Raw genomic sequence first — 23,240 nt, forward strand, 5'->3', positions numbered from 1 at the left:
AGGACATGGACCCGTTGGAGCGGGTCTAGAGGAGGCCACGAAGATGAACCGAGGGCTGGAGCACCTCTCCTCTGAAGACAGGCTGAGAGACTTGGGGTTGTTCAGAAGAGAAGGCTCCGGGGAGACCGTATAGCGGCCTTCCAGTCCCTGAAGGGGGCCTACAGGAAAGCTGGGGAGGGGCTGTTTGCAAGGGCATGTAGTGATAGGACGAGGGGCAATGGTTTCAAAGGAGAGCAGGGCCGGTTTAGATCAGACATTAGGAAGAAGTTCTTTACAATGAGGGTGGTGAGACACTGGCCCAGGATGCCCAGAGAGGTGGTGGAGGCTTCATCCCTGGAGACATTCAAGGCCAGGCTTGAGGATGCTCTGAGCAACCTGATCGAGTTAAAGATGTCCCTGCTTCCTGCAGGGGGGTTGGACTAGACGGCCTTTAAAGGTCCCTTCCAACCCAACACATTCTATGATTCTACGATTTGATCCAGCCCCAGATTGGTAGCGAAGATTAGAAAGCAGAGTGTCACAAAATGCACGACCCAGGACAGTCAAAGCAATCCTATGTTAAGAGTCACTGAACAACCTTCTCCTACGACTCCCTCCCCAGACCACCCCTTAGCAGCATCCCTCTCCCTGTGAATCTTGGGAGAGTGCTGCAGAGAAAAGGACGACACAAAGGCGTGGACTGGGATGCAGCGGACGTTTATTGGGTTAGAAGAAGGAGATGAGGTCAATCCGAGTGGAGGCCCAAGTATAGAAAGCACAAGGGTCTGTGTCCGAGGCCCCACAAGGTGTCGATCTGCCTGTCCCAGAGAGGGGGCAGGGCCAGCAGGTCCTGCCTAGGCTGGCTCTGTGGGGCTCACAGCCCAGGGCAGCACAAGAGAACAAGGAGACGGGAGGCAAAGGAGAGAGTGGAAGAGGGGAAAGGCAGGCATGGGCCGTGCTTTCCGAGAGCCCAGGCTGGCCCCGTCCTAATGCAAGGGGTGTTGGGGTTGCTCAGCCCTTCTGAAAGGAAGAGCACAATGCTCCGTCTCCAGTCTGATACCCCAGCCTGGTACCAGTCTGGGTCCCTGGGGACCTTCCCAGGGCCATCGCCAGCAGCTTTAGCAGGGGAGGCACCTTGTGCCGCAGGAGCGGCTGCCCAAGCCAGAGAGGCCGGAGAGGCCAAAGCCCCCGGAGGAGATGGGCACTCCCGCAGAGCTGAGGATGCTGCCAACGGCAGCGGAGGTGGAGTTTCCAACGGCGGTGCTCTGTGGGAAGGAGCTGAGGATGGGGCCGGGCAGGGTCACCACCACGGGGGAGGGCTGGATGACGACGGTGGAGTCCTGGCACTGCCTGACACAGGGCTCATTGCAGCTGTTGGCCAGCGGGGTCGGGCCACAGGGCTGGCAGGGCTGGCATGGCAGGCACGGGCTGTAGCAGGACATGTCTTGGGGCTGGAGATGCACCTGGGAGAGAGGGCAGACGCAAACTATGCCAGAAGGGTGGCTGAAGAGCAGCCTGTCACCCCACAAAAACGAAACCCTATACCTAGGCTTTCCAACAGCAACCATGCCCAAGGAGGTCCACACCTAGCCCATAGCTCAGGAGACACCTCAGCAAAGCCCCTGGACTCTCTCCATGGCACACCTGCTCCCTTCCCTCTCACATGGCAAGCAGCCTCAAGACCCAGCATACGACAGAGAGGCAGATATGGGCAGAGAAATTCCAAAAGAGGAGGAGGAGGACGAGGAAGAAAAGAAAGGGCTCCAAACTCACCTTAATCCCAACTAGATAGAGGTGAGAGTGGTGGATGAGAGAGTGGGGAGAAGGGCCTGCTTTTATACCGCTCCTGCACCGCCCCAGGTGCTCAGTCACTGCATGCGGGCTGTAATTTTCCAACAGACTCACCTCCAAAGGAAAATATGCTACCTAATGGCACAGTTCTGTTTTGGCTTCTGTCAACACTGCCATTTCATTTCCTCATTTCTGACATGACCATTAGGCTACGGAGGCTCTTGTGAAGTATCGGGACGAGAGGCCCAAGGATTTCCAGGGCGGGATCATGTCAGCACAGGCAGAAGATGTGCCCCCAAGTGCTGGCAGTGTCTGCGCAGATAGGAGACGTGAGCCTGGGGAAATCGGGTGAGGTTGTTTTCAACCCTTTATGCAGGAAGGTGCACCTGTCCTCCCACCAATGCAGTCCTCCCCTGGGTGCCCAAAGGCTCCTGCGACTGGGGACATGCCACATCCTTCTCCCTCTCTGCCTGCCTTTCTTCTCGCTCCAGCAGTCACTGGTTGTTGCCTCTGTAGGCAGGTGAGCTGCGCCTCTGATTTCTGATGCCTTTGCCTAATGAAAGCTCCACCTTCCTGGAGACATTGATTTCTTTGGTAAAGCCACCTGCTCTTCTGGCAGTTCCTGGGGGTCCCCAAACAATGCTTTCACCAGGCTTGTGGAAGGGAAAAGCAGCACTCCTAAAAGCCCTGATTACTCAACAATCTCTGTAGAGTCACCTCTCACGGTCAGAGGGGTGTTTTGGGCTTGGGACAGCACCCGCTCTCCTCACACCACCATGCACTTTGGCTGTACGCTTTGGACTTTGACCTGTGTGCCACACAAAGGCCTGGCCACTTTTCCAATACATGCTGACCGTCCTGCAAGCCCCTCGAGCTGTGGGAGTGCTGTCAGGAAGGTCAGGCTGAGGCCGATGGCAGTTGGGGCTGCCTGGAGCTGTGTGCCTGGGCACAGCCCAGTGCTTGGTGACGGTTTTCCTGGGGCAGGAACAGAGCTGCCCTGGCTGGAGGGAAAAACAGGCCTGTGTGTGACACAAGCCTGCAGGCAGCACGCACTCCTGGCTTGTCGTCACACCAAAAGGCTGACACACGGCCAATCCACAATTAGAGTGTGACTCGCCATGGGTAGGGAGAGTCTGTCCCAGGAAGCTTGCCTGCTAAAGGCTTTCCCTTGCCCTCCTGAGACATGTCCCAGCTGCCTTCATGCCTGCAGGGCAGGGAAGTGCATCACCTTTTTGATGTAGACTGAGAGCTGTTTTTGAACACAGGGCCACTCTGATCCCCTCCCCTCCCTGAGCATCCTCAGGCACGTGGCACTTCAGGGTCCTGTCAGGCCTTGCTTGCTGTGGAGTTGGGGGAAATTTCCTGGCCTCTGCCATGGTGCTGGGTTGTGCTCCAAGCTGACGAGTCCCTTGGGGCATGGGAAAGGAGGCACGGTGAAGCCCTAGTGCCGGGAGAAGATGTATCGCCTGGGACCCAGGGATGGTGAGTCCCGGCTGGTGGGGAGCTGCTTTCTGCAAGCCTTTCTTTTCCTCTGCAGAGCATTCAGGACAGGTCCTCACCACGGCCCGGTCTCTTTGTCCAGGTAGGTGAGGCCTGTGCACCCATTCCCTTTCACCCTCCAAGTCTCCCTCCATCGCTGACCCTGCCCCGGGGGGCAGATCTACCCAGAGGAGGTTCTTCCCTGCCAGATGCAGGTCCATTTGTGCTTGCCATGAGACTCCTGTGGCCCTGTCCTCCAGATGGTCTAGGTCTCCCTAAAATGCATTCCTGTTACGGAGCACATCAACTGGCTCGTATGGGTCAACCTTTCTCAGGCGTTCATTGATTTGATGCCCACCCATTACCGGGAGGCTACCCCTCCTTTCTTCAACTCTTTCAGAGTGCACTGTGGCCTGAGGGACCTTGTAGGTGAATATTGAGAGAGAGAAGACATTGACTTCCCCAGCCCGCTGTCTGTCAGCTTTCAGGAAGTCTTCTGTCCTAGACAGCAGTTGGCACACATTTCCTCCGCTGGTCTTCGGCTACTCTTGTAGAGGTCGATGTTGCTCCTGATGCTTGTTTCCTGTTTCTCTGGATGCCCCTTGCATCAGTCAAGGCAGGGTGAGGTTTGGCTTACCTAACAGCACTCCAGCATGCCTAGGAATTATTACCCAATTCCTCCTTTGCAGCTCATTGCTTCTTCCGACTCCAGGATGCTGCCTTTTGATGTTGGTGACCTGCCTTGAATACTCTACTTAGCCAAAGATTGTCTGCTGAGCCGTCTGTTTGTTGTCCTGAGTATTGGTCTGCATCCTTCTTGTTCTTGGACCATGAGGTGCCTAAGGTGCTGCCAGCTTTTCTGAGCTCCTTTCTGGTTCACAGCTGCCTCCATGGCATCTTCCATACCAGCTTCCTCACTAGGCCAAATCAGCATGCCTGAAGTCCAGGGGCTCTACACTGCTACTCGCTTTCCTTCCTGCCATCAAGTCTTGAACTCCAGTGTTTTGCCGATGCAACAACCAAGGTTGCCTTGGTTCCAATGTTCCCTTTTGCCTGTGACAGAATTGCAGGATGCTTGAGGTTGGAAGGGACCTCTGGAGATCGTCTAGTCCAACCGTTCAGGGTCAAGTCCTGTCAAGCTCTGAATACCTACAAGGATGGAGAAGTCACAACTTGTCCAGGCAACACCAGCCGTTGCTTGAGCACCTTCACACTATGTGATTTCCCATATTTCAATAAGCACCTATATGGACCTCCTTTCTCTTCACTGGATAGGACTCAGCACAGTCTGGCTCTGTGTTCTTGACTACCTCCTATCAGCTCTTTTACCCATTGCCCTTGGGCCTTCTCTGCTACAGGGTGAACAGCCCTACCTCTTGCAGCCCATCCTGCCTCAGGGGCTCCAGTCAGTTCATGGGCTCTGTGTCTCTATGCTGGGCTTGGGCTGGTGCCTCTCTTCTAGTGTAGAGTCATGAACTGGACACAGTTCTTGGTAATTGTCATCTCAGCAGTGCTGAGCAGAGAAGAGGGATCACCTTCCATGATCTGATAGAAACTACCTTCCTAATGCAGCCCAGGATGGTGTTGGGTGCCCTTTTCGCATGGGTGCAGGGCTTCCTCATGGTGTCCACTGTACCCACATCCTCTGCTGCAAAGCTGTTTGGAAATTCTTCCTCCCCCACTGTAGAACTTTGCATAAAGGGGTTAAACACTACTGGCTCCAGACTGGACCCCTAACACACACCAGGAGTCAGTGGCCACCACATGGACCTTGTGACACTCATCACAACCCTTGGAGTCCAGCAGCCATCCCAGATTTCAGTCCCCTGCACTGCCCTCTTCCCTAGCCTGTATTTTCTCTGCTGGTTTGTAATGATTGTCAGAGCAGACAGCATCAAAAGCCTTGTTTAGATGCGATTAACATTTGCTGCACTTCCTGCAATCACCGGAGGCAGGCACTTCATCAAAGGAGGCTGTGAGGTTGGTCAGGCCTGCTTTCCCCTCTGTAAATGCATGCTGACCCCTCACAATCACCTTTTTGTTCTTTCCTGTGGGAAAATGGCTTCCAGGATGATTTGCTCCATCACCTTTGCAGGGATTGAGGTGAGGCTGACCTGCCTGTCGTACCCTGGCTCTCCCTTCACACCCTTCCTGAAGACAGGAGGCCTATTGGCCCTTCTTCCACTCCTCAGATGCATTCCCTGACTGCTGTGACATTCAAAGGGAGTTCAGAGTGGCCATGTAGTGACATCAACCAGTTCCCTCAGGTGCATGGCATGAGGTTGCTTGCACTCATGTCAATCCAACCTGTTTAAATGTTCCCACACCCGATCCTCTTCCACTGCAGCTATGTCTTTCCTGCTCCAGACTTTCTGAGGAATGTCAGGAGCCTGATCTTTCATCAGCAAATCCTGCCAGTAAAGACCAAGGCCAAGGCCCTTTGGAGTACCTTTGCCTTGCATGCTATCCCTGTCCCCACTGAATCTACCCCATTCAGTGCCGGGGCTGCCTTTGGCCAAGTCTCACTCTGACCTACCTGGAAGAAGACCTTGTTTCCCTCCACGTACTTTGTCTGATTCAACGCCAGGTGGACCCCACCAGCCCTTAGGAGGCATCTTGAGCCTGAATTGACATGACCGGGACCTGGAGATCATTAGGCCTCTCATCTCAGAACATGAAAGGAGCCTGCATGGCAGACCAGGCATGCCAGAAATGAGGAAATGTAATGGAAGCGTTGAGGGAAACCAAAAAACAACCTGTGCCATTAGGTAGCATATTTTGCTTTGGAGATGAGTCGGTTTTAAAATTACTGCGTGCGTACAGTGACAGTGGGCCTTAGGCAGTGCAGAAGCAATATAAAAGCGGGCCCTTCTCAGTCTGTCATCCACTCGTCTTGCGTATTTCTCCTTGGGATAGAGGTGAGTTTGATGCCCTTTCTACTCTTTCTCCTCCTCGTCTTCATCCTCCTCCAGGATTTCTCAGCACGTACCTGCTCCTTTGTCCTAGACTGCTTATGGGGCTGCTTGTCATGGGAGAGGGAAGGGATGGAGTTGTGTCATGGAGAGAGGCTGGCTTTTGGGACCTCACACTCAGAAGGTGTCTTCTGACCTGTGTGGTATATGGAGACTTCTCTGGGCTTGGTCACTGGTGGCAGGGCACTTGTGGGCCATAGGGAAGAAGAAGCGGTGTGCCTCCCTACACAGCCCCAAGTTCTCGTCTGTAGCTCATGTCTTGCCTCCCTTGTGGTGGCGTGACAGTCTGCTCTTTACCCACCCCTCAGACTCTTCTTCTGCCTTCAGTCTATTCCAGCTGCACCTCCAGATCCAAGACATGTCCTGCTACAGCCCGTGCCTGCCATGCCAGCCCTGCCAGCCCTGTGGCCCCACCCCACTGGCCAACAGCTGCAATGAGCCCTGTGTCAGGCAGTGCCAGGACTCCACCGTCGTCATCCAGCCCTCCCCCGTGGTGGTGACCCTGCCCGGACCCATCCTCAGCTCCTTCCCACAGAACACCGCTGTGGGATCCTCCACCTCTGCTGCCGTTGGCAGCATCCTCAGCTCTGCGGGAGTGCCCATCTCCTCCGGGGGCTTTGGCCTCTCCGGCCTCTCTGGCTTGGGCAGCCGCCCCTGCGGCACAAGGTGCCTCCCCTGCTAAAGCTGCTGGCGATGGCCCTGGGAAGGTCCCCAGGGACCCAGACTGGTACCAGGCTGGGGTATCGGACTGGAGACGGAGCATTGTGCTCTTCCTTTCAGAAGGGCTGAGCAACCCCAACACCCCTTGCATTAGGACGGGGCCAGCCTGGGCTCTCGGAAAGCACGGCCCATGCCTGCCTTTCCCCTCTTCCACTCTCTCCTTTGCCTTCCTTCTCCTTGTTCTCTTGTGCTGCCCTGGGCTGTGAGCCCCACTGAGCCAGCCTAGGCAGGACCTGCTGGCCCTGCTCCCTCTCTGGGACAGGCAGGTGGACACCTGGTGGGATCTCCACCACGGCCATGGGGCACAAACTCTTAAATGCCCCTGGTTCTCCCCGCACTGGGGCCTCCAATTAGATTGGCCTCATATTCTTCTATTGACTCATTAAAGTTCTGCTGCATCCAAGCCCACGCCTTTGTGTCATCCTTTCCCAGCAGATGCTCTCCCAAGATGCCCAGGGAGACATACGTGCCTTAGGGGTCGTTTTGAGAGGGTGTTGTTGGGGATAGTTGTGCAGTGATTGTCAACGCAGGCTTGCATTGCGTTTCCTTAGTCATGTGTCAGGTGATCCTCTAGTTTCTAAATTTGTCTGCCTTCTTGGGTCAGGATAGAATCACTCTATCTAGATCAGTGACTGTCATCCACTTTGTTGTGCACACCTTTTCTTTTTCCTCAGAAAGCTCAACATTGTGATGCAAGTTGTCAGGAGGGAATCTGGTACTGAGATGACACAGGCACTAGCTTCCCAGGAGATGCCAGGAGAACCTATCCTAACCACAGCATTCTCAGAGGGAGGGACACAGTGCAGAGGGCTGCCTTTGCATAGAACCATAGTATAGAACCAGAGAATGGTTTGGATTGGAAGAGACCTTTAAAAATCATGTAGTTCAACCCTCCTGCCATGGGCAGGGACATCTGTCACTGAATCATGTTATTCAAAGTTCTGTTGATCCTGACCTTGAACACTTCAATGATGCGGCATCCCATCATTCTCTGGGCAACATTTTCCAGTGTTTTGCTGCCTACGTCATAATAAATTTGTGTCCAATCTACATCTACCCTATTTCAATTTAAAACTGCCGCTTGTTGCCCTATCTCTACAGGACTTGATAAAAAGTCTCTCTACTTCCTTGTAAGTCCCCTTTATATATTGAAAGGCAGCAACAAGGTCTCCCCAGAGCCTTCTCTTCTCTAAGCTGAACAACGCCAGCCCCCTTCTCCTCTGAAGCTTTTCTTCATAGGAGAGCAGTTACAGCCCTCTGACCCTTTTTGTAGCCCTTCCCTGGATGTGCTCTAACAGGTCTATGAGTTTTTTTGTACTGGGAACAGTACTCCTGATGGGGTCTAACGAGAGAAGACTGGAAACAGAGAATCACCTCCCTCAACCTGCTGGCCATACTTCTTTCGATGCATCCCAGGGTACTATTGGCTTTATGGGCTGCAACAGCTGCACCTTGCCTTTCCTGACCTCATTCCTACATAACCGGGCAGCATCCCTGTACCCTTCCCAGGACACCTGATGCTGCTTAAACTCTCTGTGCAGTTCCTTCTTGCCTTTTAGTTTGACCAACAGGTCCCAGCTCAGACATACTGGGTCTCCTCCCTTTCCTACTTGATTTCTTACACCTGGGGATCGAGACCTCTTGTGCTCTATGGAAAGTGTCCTTGAAGATCTGCCAGCTCTCTTCTGCCCCCTTGTCCCTGAGGACCGTTTCCCAGGCGGTCCTATTGACTAACTCCTTGAAGAGCCAGAGGTTTGCTTTCCTAAAATTCAGGGTCCTCACTACGCTCCTCATCTGACACGTATCCCTTAGGGCTGTGAACTCCACCAGTACATGGTCACTGCAGCCCAGGCTGCCTCCAGTCTTGACATCCCCGATGAGCTCGCTTGCATTGGTGACTATGAGGTCCAGTATCGCATCCCCTCGGGTAGGGCTGTCTATTTCCTGTCTTAGGAAGTTATCGTCGAGGCACTCCAGGAACCTGCTGGATCATCTCCAGCTTGCCGTGTTACTTTTCCAGCACATGTCGGGGTAGTTGAAATCCTCCAGCAGGACGAGAGCCTTGGAGCGCGATGCCTCCTGTAGCTGGAGGAAGAAGGCTACATCAGTAGGTTCCCCTTGATCAGGCGGCCTGTAGTACACACCAACCACAAGGTTCCCCTTCTTGCCTCGGAGTCTAATTCCTACCCATAAGCTTGTGACTTCCTTTTGGCTATTCTTTAGGGACATCTCTTCACACTCTACCCATTCCTTAACATAGGAACACCTAAAGATAACATACCCATGACATAAACACCTCCGCCCCTCCTTCCTCACCTGTCCCTTCTGAACAGTTTGTAGCCATCCATAACCACATTCCAGTCATAGGATTCATGCCACTAGGTTTCAGTAACGGCCACTCTGTCATAGCATTCCAGCAGCACGGTAGCTTCCAGCTCCTTCTGTTTGCTGCCCATGCTGCTTGTGTTTGTGTAGAGGCACTTCAGCCAGGCTGTTGGCTGTGATGCCTTCTTAGGGAAGCACCCCTTCGGGTTTTTCTCAGGTGTTTCCCTGCTGACTTGGACTATCTCAGGAGCCCATGAGTCGTCTCCATAAGATTTTGGGTGTGATGTAGCATCCCCACCATCCCCAGCATGCCTTGGGGCAACAGGTCGAAGGCACTTCCTAGCACCCGGTCCCTCCAACCCTGATGTGATGTCCCACCGCTTGTCACAGACCCCTGCACAACATGTCTCTCCCAGGGCATCTTGTGAGAGCATGTGCACAGGAAAGGACAACACAAAGGCATGGTCTGGAATGCAGCAGAATTTTATTGAGTCATAAGAGGGAAATGAGGTCACTCTGTGTGGAGTTCCCAGTGCAGGGAGCAACAGGGCAGAAAAGACACTGTGCCCCATGGCTACAGTGAAGATCAAGACAGGTGTCCAGCCTGCCCCAGAGAGGGAGCAGGGCCAGCAGGTCCTGCCTAGGCTGGCTCTGTGGGGCTCACAGCCCAGGGCAGCACAAGAGAAGAAGGACGCAGGAGGGAAAGTAGAGTGGAAGAGGGGAAAGGCAGGCATGGGCCGTGCTTTCCGAGAGCCCAGGCTGGCCCCGTCCTAATGCAAGGGGTGTTGTGTTGACTCAGCCCCTCTGAAAACTTTGTCCCCAATCCGGTACCACCTTGTGGGTCCCTGGGGACCATCCCCAGGGCCATCGCCAGCAGCTTTAGCAGGGGAGGCACCTTGTGCCGCAGGAGCGGCTGCCCAAGCCAGAGAGGCCGGAGAGGCCAAAGCCCCCAGAGGAGATGGGCACTCCCGCAGAGCTGAGGATGCTGCCAACGGCAGCGGAGGTGGAGGATCCCACGGCGGTGTTCTGTGGGAAGGAGCTGAGGATGGGGCCGGGCAGGGTCACCACCACGGGGGAGGGCTGGATGACGACGGTGGAGTCCTGGCACTGCCTGACACAGGGCTCATTGCAGCTGTTGGCCAGCGGGGTCGGGCCGCAGGGCTGGCAGGGCTGGCATGGCAGGCACGGGCTGTAGCAGGACATGTCTTGGGGCTGGAGGTGCACCTGGGAGAGGGGGGAGGAGAAAGCATGAGGGGTGGGTGAGCACCCTGTCATCTCACCACAAGGGAGGCAAGACATGAGTTGGAGATGTGAGCTGGAGGTCTTCTAGAGAGGCTCACGTTCTTCTACTTTGTCTGAGTCAAAAGAGCCCTGCCAAGATTGACCGAGCACAGGGAGGTCCCTGCCTACCCCATAGCTCACAATACATCTCATCCAAGCCCAGCCTCTTTTTGTGCCACGTCATCTACCCCCTTCCCACTTCCATGAGAAGCTACTCCAACACCCAGCATATGATAAAAGCGCAGGTATGCGAGATACACTGGAAGAACATAAGGAGGAGGGGAACGGGCTGTGGACTCACCTTATTCCGAAGGAGACGGAGGTAAAAGGAGTGGATGAGAGAGTGAAGGGCCTGCTTTTATACAGCTCCTGCATTGCCCCAGGCCCACAGTCACTGCACACGGGCAGTAATTTTCCAACAGACTCAGCTCCAAAGCACTGTGGGCTACCAAATGGCAGAGGTTGTGTTTTGGTTCCATCAACTCTGTCATTAAATTTCTAAATTTCTGACATTCTGTGTCTGCCTCGCAGGCTCCTTTCATTACCGGGATGAGTCATACAAGGATACCCTGTGCAGGATTGTGTCAGCTTTGGTAGTTTGGTCTTTCCTGGGAAGGAACACATCCATACAGGCAGAAGACTGTGCTGGATGGGTCCTGTGCAGGCAGGGGAATTTGGAATCCATGTCATCCTATGTACCAGCTGCCTGAGTAGCCTGAAGTGGGCACGCCCGAAGTCTATGGACTCTGCTTCTTGGTTTCCTTCCTGTCTTCCGGTCTTCAGCTCTCTGTTACACATGTCTTTCAAGCAAGGCTGCCCTGAATCCTATGTTCCCAACCAGTTCTTCCTTCTTAGGGACAGCTGTGCAACACCCGTCTTTTGCCCATCACAGAATCACAGGATCCTTGACGTTGGAAGGGACCTCTGGAGATTGCCTGGTCCAACTGTCCCTGCTCAAAGTATGCTCAGCCTTTGAAGGATGCTCAGGGCCAAGTCCTGTCAAGCTCCAAATACCTACAAGGACTGAGAAGCCACAACCTGTCCAAGTCACCCCAAGCAGTGCTTGAGCACCCTACACTAGCAAAGTATTTTCTTATGTTTCATGGAATATCCCGTATTTCAATATGTGCCTATTACCTCTTGTTCCTTCACTGGATACGACTCAGGACAGTCTGGCTCTATGTTCTTCACTCCCTCCCATCAGCTCTTTTACCCATTGCTATGAGGTGTACCCCGGGACCTTCTCTCCTACAGGGTGAACAGCCCCAACTCTCACAGCCCCTCCTGCCTCAGGGAGTTCCAGTTGTTGCTTTATGGGCTTTCATATGCCAGTATGACCATGCCTTTCTTGGCCTATGGGGGAGCCACAAACTGGACAGCAGTTGTGGTCTTGGTGTACTTTAAGAAGGTGGAATGTACTTTTAAAAAGGTAAAATATATTTTAGAAGGTAGAATCTCTCACTATGTAAGAACAAAGAGCTGTAAAAAGGTCACAAGGCCCTGTGAAACTAGACATTTGGTATAAAAGATAAATGCCTTGCTAATGAAGATACCCTTGAAGAAGAAAAGGCTGATAACGAGGAAACATCCCTCCACAGGAGGTGCCGAAACCAGCTGAAAACCAGACAACTGCTGGATAAGGAATAAAGTCAATAAAAATTTGCAGTAACTGGGGGAAAGGTAAAGGTGGCAGTGGGAGATCATGACCACCAACGCAATTGGAGACTGAATTGGACTATCCCCGCCATGCTGCTGGAGCATGTGCACATCAATTAAAGGACCTTGTAACTTTAAATGAAAGCGAGAGACTATGCTAACCAATAGAAATTGTTAAGATAAGGTACTAACCACCAAGTATAATTAAGGGTGTGTATTTCTGTCTTCTGCACGAGGTAAACAACCCCGCTTTGGGACAACAGTCTCAGCCATGTTGAGCAGAGAAGATGGATTACCTTCCATGGTCTGATTAAAAAAACCCTTCCGAATACAACCCAGGATGCTGTCAGACACCATTTCTGCATGGGTGTGAGTTGTCTCATGCTGTCCACCAGGACCCACGTCCTCTGCTGCAAGGCAGTTTGGAATCCCACTGGCTCCAGGCTGACGTGGTGAAGGAGGTTCTTCCTCCCCCACTGCAGGACTTTGCATAAAGGAGTTAAACACTATTGGCCCCAGTCTGGACCCCTACAAGGCACCAGGAGAGAGTGGCAGCCAGCTCCGCTTCGTGCCAGGCTGACTGGCCCGTCACACCCTGTCCCTGCTTCGTGCCCTTCCTGAAGACAGGAGGCCCATTGCCTTTCTTCCACTCCTCAAATACATTCCCTGATTCAAAGGGAGTTGAGAGAGGCCTTGTAGTGACACCAGCCAATTCCCTCAGGGGTATGGCATCAGGTTGGCTGCATTATTGTCCATCAACTCTATCTAAATGTTCCCACTCTTGATCCTCCTCTACTGTGGGGAAGGCTTTCCTGCTCCATACTTTCCGAGGAATATCAGGAGCCTGATCTTTCGACAGTAAATCACATAATCACAGAATGGTAGGGGTTGGCAGGGACCTCTAGAGATCATCTAGTCTGACCCCCCCACACCAAAGTAGGTTCACCTAGGGGATTTTGCACAAGATTGCATCAAGGCAGGTTTTGAATATCTCCAGAGAAGGAGACTCCACAGCCTCTCTGGGCAGCCTGTTCCCATGCCCTGGAACCCTAAAGAAGGTTTTCCTCATGTTGAGATGGAATTTCCCATGTTCCAGTTTGTGCCCATTTCCCCTTGTCCTGTCACTGGGCTCCACTGAAAATAGCCTGGACCCATCCCCTTGATACCTGCCCTTTAGATATTTATAAGCATTGATGAGATCCCCTCTCAGTCTTCTCTTCTCCAGGCTGAATAGCCCCAGGTGTCTCAGCCTTTCCTCATAAGAGAGGTGCTCCGGTCCCCTCACTGAAGACTGGAATGACAGTGGCTTTCCTTCCAGTAAAGACCAAGGTCAAGAACTCTTGGAGTACCTCTGCCTTTCCTGTAACCCCTGTGCCTAGTGAAGCTGCCCTGTTCAGCCTTTTCCCAAGCCTCTCTTTTGCTGCTGACCTACCCAGAAGAAGACCTTCTTGTCGCCCTCCACATGCTTTGCCTGGTTTAATGCCAGGTGAGCTTTGACTTTCCTAACCCAAACACTTCATACTCAAACAGCCTGGAGAATGTTCTCCCCAGGGCAAAGGGCATCAAGAAGAAAACAGCCAAAACCATTGGCACAGCCTGGCCACCAGGAAATACAATGGCCAGTGACTATTGGAGCGAGCCGAGAGACACGGAGGAGAAAGAAGTATGTGGCAAGTCCTTAAGGACAAGGAGCCTTTTGGTGCTCTGCTGACATGTGCAGCACAGGTCAGAGCTGGGCCTCTTCCTGCAAAGGGAGTTGCTAACAACATCACTTAACTGCCCCAAGCCAACATCCCCTACCTGCACGTACCACTCCTACGCTTGGGACACACCTGCCTTACACTGCCCAGGAAATCCTTGGGCTTCTCATCCCGGCACATGAAAGAAGCCTGCATTGCGAACCAAGCATCTGAGAAATGAGGAAAAGAAATGGCAGTGTTGACGGAAACCCAAACAGAAGGTGTGCCGTGAGGTAGGATATTTTGCTTTGGAGGTGAGTCTGATAGAAAATTGCTACCCGCGTGCAGTGACTGTCTGCCTAGGGCAGTGCAGGAGCAGTATAAAAACAGGCCCCTCTCCTCATTCTCTCATTCACTCCTCTCACCTCCATCTCCTTCAGAACAAGGTGAGTTTGAAGCCCTTTCTCCTCCTCCTTCTCATCCTTTGGGATAGCACATATTTGCCCCTGTGTCCTACACTGAGTCATGGGACTACGTACCACGGCAGGGTGAAGGGGGCAGAAGTTCTAGCATGAACAGAGGCGGGGTCTTAGCTGAGGTGAGCAATGGTCAAGGCAGAGACCTCCCTCTGCTTGGTCGCTCTTGGCAGAGTTCCTTTAGGCTGTGGGGAATAAGAAACCCACAGGCGTTCTGTCTCCAGCTTGTAGTGGTGTAACAGGCTGCTCTTCAACTACCCATCATGCTTGACATCCCCCTGCCCTCTCTCCAGGTACACCTCCAGCCACAAGACATGTCCTGCTACAACCCATGCCTGCCATGCCGGCCCTGTGGCCCGACCCCGCTGGCCAACAGCTGCAATGAGCCCTGTGTCAGGCAGTGCCAGGACTCCACCGTCGTCATCCAGCCCTCCCCCGTGGTGGTGACCCTGCCTGGCCCCATCCTCAGCTCCTTCCCGCAGAACACCGCTGTGGGATCCTCCACCTCCGCTGCCGTTGGCAGCATCCTCAGCTCTGCGGGAGTGCCCATCTCCTCCGGGGGCTTTGGCCTCTCCGGCCTCTCTGGCTTGGGCAGCCGCTCCTGCGGCACAAGGTGCCTCCCCTGCTAAAGCTGCTGGCAATGGTCATGGAGAAGGCCCCCTAGGACCCACAAGATGGTACCAGACTGGGGACAGCGCATTGTGCTGTTGCTTTTGGAGGGGCTGAGGAACGCTAACATTCCTTCAAAAGGACGGAGCCAGTCTGGGCTCTCGGAAAGCACGGCCCATGCCTGCCTTTCCCCTCTTCCACTCTCTCCTTTCCTTCCTGTGTCCCTGTTCTCTTGTGCTGCCCTGGGCTGTGAGCCCCACAGAGCCAGCCTAGGCAGGACCTGCTGGCCCTGCTCCCTCTCTGGGACAGGCAGTTCGACACCTGGTGGTATCTCCGCCACAGCCATGGGGCACCGACTCCTGTCTGCCCCGGTTGCTCCCTGAACTGAAGACTCCACTCAGATTGGCCTTGTTTCCCTGTTTTGACTCATTAAAGTTCATCTGCATCCCAGCCCATGCCTCTGTGTCATCCTTGTTCCTGCAAATGCTCTCACAAGATGCCCAGGGAGAGAGCTGGCGCTCAACCATGTTCTGGTATGGAATTGTTGGGCATGAATATTCAGTGACTGGTAACAGGATTGTATAGGGTCTTCCTGGGATGAAGTTACGTTTCCATCTCTCCTCCCCAAGCCAGTGCTACAGTCCTCTCATCATTCTGGCCACCCTCATCTGAATTTGCTCCATTTGTTCAAGGTCCTTCTTGCATTACAGACAAAACTTGACATCAGTCTCTTGGCTATGCTCCTGATCATATAGTCCAGATGCTGATGACAGTCCTTGGTGTCTGGAACAGTGCTGAGTGTCACACCTGTTTTGATGGCGTTACCATAAAAGCGCCTTTTTTGGCCCTGCTTTTAAGCTGCTGCTTGTCAGTGGCTGAAGGATACGTGGGGATACATGGCTGGGTTCTACCAAGCTGGCTGATGATCAGGGCCCTACTCACAGTTTGATTGTTGACTGTGATGTTATATGGCATGTCACCACTCTTTTGTCAATTCTTCTCTGCCCCTCGGGGGTCGTTTCATGCTTGAGCCTCCTCCCCCAGCACAGCAGCAGCAAGGACAAGAGGAATTGCTACCAATGCCCCCTTTCTCTTCTTCTTCCCAGCTGACTATTTCTAGGAGCCTGAGGGGCCAATGCCCTCCCAGGGCTTCCAGGGCTCCGCAACTGACATCAGCAGTGGCCGTGGTCCTCTTCCACAGCAAGTGCACTGAGGCCAAGAGAGAGCGTGTGGGCACAGGCTCAACAAAGCTGTGCCTGACAAACAGGGGCTCTGGTGGAGTCACGGATGCCTTCCTCCCCTGCAACTGACAGTGCCCCAAGGGGGCCCACTGCACTGTGTCCCACACTCCCCTCCTTTTGGGAATGGTAAAGGTTTCCCATGTGCCCCCCACACACCCAGACCAACGCTCTCCTCACCACTGCTGCCACAGTGCTTGCAGAAGGAATGTCCACACAGAGGCAGTTAAAAATCTTTCTTGTGGTGGGTTACATTGTCTTGCTGCCAGATTGGTGGGGATACAGTTGTTATCTTCTTGATCACATCCATACGCATGTAACGATGTCCACCCTGCCATTTTACTGCCAAGAACCACATCTCCTGTGCACCTCCTTTGACCTTGCTTCTTTTGGTGGCCAATCCACCTTTTAGAAGAATCAGAATTATTCTTTGGCCCTTCTCTAACACTTCTTCTGCTTTCTTGCCCCACATGATGGGGCAACCACACTGCAACTAAACTGACAGCCTTCTTGCACGGCCCCTTCTTAGCAGCTGCCTACCCCCTCTAATTAACAGTGTTAATTAGTAGTATTAAACACCTCACATAAGGGTGAACAAGCCCTCAGGAGCATGCGCAACAGAACAACCCACATCAGTCCTGTATGGGAAGAAGGAGGTGTATTCCTTCGTCCCCTCCACAAGACACCTCCCCCAGCACAGTAAGGGCCTCAATGCCAGGGCAAAGCCCATAGCCTTTGGTTCTGTGAACATGTTCCAAGTTCAAACAGATAAAGAGATAAGCAATGCAGCAAGAAGCAACAAGTTGCCCAAGGGTGATATTAAAAGAGAGTTCAGGGCCTTGGGAGAGATAGTAAAAGAATCTGGGGTGCAGGCTATTTTTTCTTCTCTCCTTCCAGTTGCAGTCAGCAGCATTGGAAGAAACAGACACACTCAGACTGTTAATACATGGCTCTGTGTTTTTGGCTTTTAGATAGTGGGATGCTGGCGTCGGATGGGGTTCATCTTTCTCAAAGATGGAAGAGGGTCTTTTCTCATGAGCTAGTGGGGCTCATTGAATGAGCTTTAAACTAGACTTGATGGGGGAGGGGGGCATTATCAGGCTTGTACGTGACAAGCCAAGGGATGACACACCAAGGTTAGAGGGATGGGGTGCTAGCGAGGGCCCTCAAACTGTTGCTCCGAGATGTGCTGGACACGTTCGAAATCTGATGGAGATGAGCCAGGGACTCCTGAGGAAATAAGAGCCAACAGGGAAACATGGATAAAACACCTCAATGGAAGGCCACCTTGAGAGCAGCAGGAAGGAACTGCAACCACTCCAGGCAGTAAGTCAGCTTCAACGGTGACCCAGCTTAAGTGCCTCTATGCAAATGCACGTAGCATCAGGAACAAACAAGAGCCTCCAGGGCTATGATCTCATTGGCATTACAGAGACGTGGTAGGATGGCTCCTGTGACTGGAGTGTTGGAATGGAAGGATGTGGGCCCTCTCCAGAAGAAACAGGAAGCCTAGTCACCGGGGATATGGAGAAGGCTGAGGTACCCTATGACTTTTTTGCCTCAGTCTTCACCATCAAGGGCTCTAACCACACCGCCCAAGTCAGAGAGGGCCATGGCAGGGACTGCGAGAATGAAGAAACACCCACTGTAGCTGAAGATCAAGTACAAGACTATCTGAGGAACCTGAAGGTGCACAAGCCCATGGGACCTGATGAAATCCATTCCCGGGTCTTGAGGGAAGTGGCAGATGAGGTTGCTAAGTCACTTTCCATTATACTTGAAAAGTCATGGCATCCAGTGAAGTTCCCACTGACTGGAAAAGGGGAAACGTAACCCCCATTTCCAAAAAGGGAACAAAGGAAGACCCAGGAAACTACAGGCCGATCACTCTCACCTCTGTGCCCGGCAAGGTCATGGAGCAGATCCTCCTGGAGTCTCTGCTAAGGCAGATGGAAAATAAGGATGTGACTGGTGAGAGTCAATGTGGCTTCACCAAGGGCAAGTCTTGCCTGACAAATTTGGTGACCTTCTATGACAGGGTTACAGCATTGGTGGATAAGGGGAGACAAATAGACATCATCCGCCTGGACTTGTGCAAAGCATTTGACACTCCCACACAACATCCTGCTCTTTAAATTGCAGAGAAATTAATTTGACAGGTGGACCACTCGGTGGATGAGGAACTGTCAGGTTGGGCATACTCAAAGGGGTTGTGGTCAACGGCTCGATGTCCAAATGGAAACCAATGATGAGTGGCGTTCCTCAGGGGTCAGTACTGGGACCAGTGCTGTTTAACATCTTGGTTGGTGACATGGACAGTAGGATTGGGTGCACCTTCAGCAAGTTTGCTGATGACATCAAACTGCATGGTGTGGTTGACATGCTGGAGGGAAGGGATGCCATCCAGAGGGACCTGGACATGCTTGAGAGGTGGGCCCATGTGAAGTTCAACAAGGCCAAGTGCAAGGTCCTGCACCTGGGTCGGGGCAATCCCAAGCACAAATACAGGCTGGGTGGACAATGCATTGAGAGCACCCCTGAGGAGAAGGGCGTGGGGGTGTTGGTGGATGGGAAGATCAACACGAAATGGTAATGCATGCTTGCATCCCAGGATGCAGCCTGGGCTGCATCAAAAGAAGCAAGTCCAGCAAGTCGAGGGAGGGGATTCTTCCCCACCACTCCGCTCTCGTGACACCCCATCCAGAGTACTGCATCCAGCTCTGGGGCTCCCCAAAATGAGGAGGACATAGACTTGTTGCGGTGAGTCCAGAGAAGGCCACGAAGATGATCCGAGGACAAGAGCATTTCTGCGGTGAAGACAGGCTGAGAGACTTGGGGTTGTTCAGCCTGGAGAAGAGAAGGCTCCGGGGAGACCTTATAGCGGCCTTCCAGTATCTGAAGGGGGCTACAAGGAAGTTGGAGAGGGACTTTTTACAGGGGCATGTAGTGATAGGACAATTAGTAATGACTTCAAACTAGAAGAGAGTAGATTTAGATTAGATATCAGGAAGACGTTTTTCACTCTAAGGGTGGTGAGCCCCTGGCCCAGGTTGCCCAGAGAAGCTGTGGCTGCCCCATCCCTGGAGGGGTTCAAGGCCAGGTTGGACGGGGCTTGGAGCAACCTGGTCTAGTGGGAGGTGTCCCTGCCCATGGGAGGGGATTGAAACTCGGTGATGTTTAAGGTCCATTCAAACAAAAACCATTCTAAGATTCTACCATTCTACAAAGAAAACTCTGTGACCCACTCAGAAACCCGTCTATTAGGAACTGCTACAGCTACAGCAAGCTCAATTCAAACATGCCGTTGTCTCGAGCTCAGGTTAAGCACCAAAAAGACTGGGATGAGTTGACCTTGTCTGGCTGCCAGGTGCCCACCAACGTGCTCTGTCACTACCCTTCCTCAGCCAGAAAGGAGGGACAAAATAAGATTTAAAACTTGTGGGACAAGGTAAAGACAGTTTAATGAAGAAAAGCAAGGAAAGTGTGTGGAATGAAAGCAAAACAAAACAATTTATTCTCTACTTTGCCAGCAGCAGGTGATGTCCAGCCACTCCTGGGAAGCAGGATCACAGTAAACTTACCGGTTGCTTCAGAAGACAAACACCTTAATAATGAATGCCTCTCCCTCCCCCATCAACCTCCTTTCTCTTAGCATTTGTTGCTGAGCATGAAGTCATATGTAATGGACTATCACATTGGTCAATTTAGGTCTGCTGCCCTGCCTATGTCCCCTCCCAACCTCTTGCACACCCTTAGCCTACTGGCCTTTCGGAGAGGGTTTTGGAGAGACAGGGACGCTGCTGGGCAAGCGCTGCCTGCAACCCCCAAAATATTTATGGGATTATCAACAACGTTCTAGCTGCAACTACAAGGAACCAGTCGGAGGGCTAATATGGTGAAACTTAACTTCATCCCAGGAAGACCCTATACAATCCTGTTACCAGTCACTGAATATTCATGCCCAACAATTCCATACCAGAACATGGTTGAGCGCCAGCTCTCTCCCTGGGCATCTTGTGAGAGCATTTGCAGGAACAAGGATGACACAGAGGCATGGGCTGGGATGCAGATGAACTTTAATGAGTCAAAACAGGGAAACAAGGCCAATCTGAGTGGAGTCTTCAGTTCAGGGAGCAACCGGGGCAGACAGGAGTCGGTGCCCCATGGCTGTGGCGGAGATACCACCAGGTGTCGAACTGCCTGTCCCAGAGAGGGAGCAGGGCCAGCAGGTCCTGCCTAGGCTGGCTCTGTGGGGCTCACAGCCCAGGGCAGCACAAGAGAACAAGGAGACGGGAGGCAAAGGAGAGAGTGGAAGAGGGGAAAGGCAGGCATGGTCCACGCTTTCTGAGTGCCAAGGCAAGTCCTGTCCTTTTGCAAGGGTCGCTGGGGTTGCTCAGCCCTTCTGAAAGCAAGACCACAATGCTCCATCCCTAGTCCTGAAACTTCTTGCGGGTCCCTGGGAGACTTCTCCCGGGCCATCGCCAGCAGATTTAGCAAGGGAGGCACCTTGTGCTGCAGTAGCGGCTGCCCAAGCCAGAGAGGCCGGAGAGGCCAAAGCCCCCCGAGGAGATGGGCACTCCCGCAGAGCTGAGGATGCTGCCGACGGCAGCGGAGGTGGAGGATCCCACGGCGGTGTTCTGCGGGAAGGAGCTGAGGATGGGTCCGGGCAGGGTCACCACCACAGGGGAGGGCTCGATGACGACGGTGGAGTCCTGGCACTGCCTGACACAGGGCTCATTGCAGCTGTTGGCCAGCGGGGTCGGGCCACAGGGCTGGCAGGGCTGGCATGGCAGGCACGGGTTGTAGCAGGACATGTCTTGGGGCTGGAGGTGCACCTGGAGAGAGAGCAGGGGGAATCAGAGCCTGAGGGCTGGGGGGAGAGAAGCCTGTCACTCCATCACAAGCGACAAAAGCCAAGCCAAACTGGGGATGAGAGCTGTAGGCTGTGTGGCGAGCACCACGGATTTCTCTTTCCCTTTAGCCCACTTTCCCCACCAAGAACGACCAAGTCCAGTAAGAACTGTGTAGCCCTTATCTCAATTCACCCAAGCCCCAGCCTCTCTCCATGCCCCCTTCACTCTCCCATGAGAAGCAGTTCCAAGAACCTTCATGGGACAAATGGGCAAATATGGGCTAAGAAAGGAAGAAGAGGAAAAGGAGATAGGGCTTCAGACTCACCTTGTTCCAAAGGAGATGGAGGTGGAGAGCTGTGAATGAGAGAGTAAGGAGAAGGGCCCCCTTTTATACTGCTCCCGCACTGCCCCAGGTGCTCACTCACTGCATGCGGGCAGTAATTTTCCATCAGACTCACCCCCAAAGCAAAATATGCTACCTAATGGCACACGTTCTGTTTTGGTTTCCCTCAACGCTGCGTTTCATTTCCTCATTTCTGACATGACCGTCAGGCCTCAGAGGTTCCTTTTAAGTGTTGAGATGAAAGGCCCAAGGATATCCCAGGCAGGAACACATAAGTATGGGCAAAAGATGGGCTCCAAGTTCTGGAGGGGTCTGTGCAGGCAGGGGCCATGGGTCTGGGGAAATCTGGAGAGGTTGTTTTCCACCCCCTTGGCAGGAAGTTGCACATAACCTCCCACCAGTGCAGTCCTCTCCTGCCTCTGTCAGTTTGGTAAAGCCACCCTCTCTCATGGCAGTCTCATGGAGTCCCCAACCGATGCCCTCAGCAGGCTTGCCGAAGGACAACTTTGCCCTCACAAACGTGGTGATTCCTCAACATGCCCTGTGGAGTCAGGTCCCTCCTCACTACCAGAGGCGTGTGTTGGGGCTTGGGACAGTGCCTTGTTCCTCCCACTCTCCTCAAACCAACACATACTTTGGCCACATGCTTTGGACCTTGACCAGCAGGAGACACTTTTCCAAAACATGCTGACCATCCTGCGAATCCCCTGAGCTGTGGGATTGCCAGCAACAAGGCAATGAGGGCAATGGCCGTTGGGGCTGCCTGGAGTAGTGTACTTGGCTACAGCCCTGTGCTCAGTTTTCCCTGGATGTGCATGGAACTGCCCTGGCTGCCGGGCAATTCAGCCCTGCGTGGGACATGGGCCTGCAGACAGCACACACTCCTGGCTTGGCCTCGCATCAAAAGGCTGACACACGGCCAAGCCATGGGTAGGGAGCATCTGTTCCAGGAAGCTTGCCTACTGAAGGCATTCCCTTGCCCTGCTGGGATGCGTCCCAGCTCCCTCCTTGCCTGCAGGGCAGGGAAGTGTACTGTCTCCTTGACATAGTCTGAGAGCTGGTTTTGGCCCTTCTGATCCAATCCCTTCCCTGAGCATCCTGAGGCACATGGCACTGCAGGGTCCTGACGGCCCTCATATATTGGGAAAATGAAGTTTCCTTGCTCTTCGGTGGTGCTTGGTTGTTCTCCAGGCTGAGGAGACTTTTGGTGTATGAGAAAGGAGGTGTGCTGAAGCCCTAATGCCCAGGAGAAGACATGCTGGATGGGACACAGCGATGAGTCCCAAGCAGTAGGGAGGTGTTTTCTGAAATCTTTTCTTCCCCTCTGCTGAGCTTTCAGGAGAGCTCTTCACTGCAGCCCGGTCTGCTTGCCTGGGAAGATGAGGCCTTTTGCCCATTCTTTCAGCTCTCAAATTCTCTGCTTCTTTGCCTGTGTATTGGCCTGGACCTTCTTCCTCTTTGACCATGAGGTGCTTAAGGCATTTCCAGCTTTTCTGAGCTCTTTTGTGCTTCACCACTGCCTACATGGCATCCTACCTTCCAACTGCCTGACAAGGCTGTAGTTGGCATGCCTGAAGTCCAAGGGCTGTACTCTGCTACTCGCTTTCCTTCCTGCCATCATGTCATCAAGTCTTGAACTCCGGTGTTTCTCATGTGACAGTCAAGGGTGCCCTTGGTTCCAATGTTCCCAACCAATTCTTCCTTCTTAGGGGTGGCTGTGCATCGGTCATCTTTTGCCCATGAGAGAATCACAGGATCCTTGAGGTTAGAAGGGGACTCTGGAGATTATCTAGCACAGTCACCGTTTGGAGGAGGCTCAGGGTCAAGTCCTGTCAAGAC

General features: G+C 53.2%; 4 protein-coding genes across 4 annotated transcripts; 2 read left to right on the forward strand and 2 right to left on the reverse strand.

Moving 5' to 3' along the window:
• The first annotated feature begins 5,319 nt into the window (after nt 1–5,319).
• On the forward strand, nt 5,320–6,903 carry LOC134524680 (feather keratin 1-like). Its single transcript, XM_063354877.1, has 2 exons — nt 5,320–5,352; nt 6,622–6,903. Exons 1-2 carry the CDS (start codon nt 5,320–5,322, stop codon nt 6,901–6,903), a joined length of 315 nt encoding a protein of 104 aa, XP_063210947.1.
• Nucleotides 6,904–10,145: 3,242 nt separating this feature from the next.
• On the reverse strand, nt 10,146–10,439 carry LOC134524308 (feather keratin 1-like; the record flags this gene model as incomplete). Its single annotated transcript, XM_063354209.1, has 1 exon — nt 10,146–10,439. A coding segment is annotated over one exon (294 nt), but the record flags the coding sequence as incomplete, so codon positions are not given.
• A 4,233-nt stretch (nt 10,440–14,672) lies between these two features.
• On the forward strand, nt 14,673–14,987 carry LOC134524309 (feather keratin 1-like). Its single transcript, XM_063354211.1, has one exon. The coding sequence runs from the start codon at nt 14,673–14,675 to the stop codon at nt 14,985–14,987; it is 315 nt and encodes a 104-aa protein (XP_063210281.1).
• A 5,708-nt stretch (nt 14,988–20,695) lies between these two features.
• LOC134524682 (feather keratin 1-like) lies at nt 20,696–23,022 on the reverse strand. The gene is made up of 3 exons (XM_063354878.1): nt 22,938–23,022; nt 21,384–21,412; nt 20,696–20,977 (listed from the first exon to the last, which is right to left on the reverse strand). Exons 1-3 carry the CDS (start codon nt 23,020–23,022, stop codon nt 20,696–20,698), a joined length of 396 nt encoding a protein of 131 aa, XP_063210948.1.
• Nucleotides 23,023–23,240: the final 218 nt, after the last annotated feature.

Source organism: Chroicocephalus ridibundus, chromosome 17 (assembly GCF_963924245.1).
Source record: "Chroicocephalus ridibundus chromosome 17, bChrRid1.1, whole genome shotgun sequence".
Classification (NCBI taxonomy): Eukaryota; Metazoa; Chordata; class Aves; order Charadriiformes; family Laridae; genus Chroicocephalus; species Chroicocephalus ridibundus.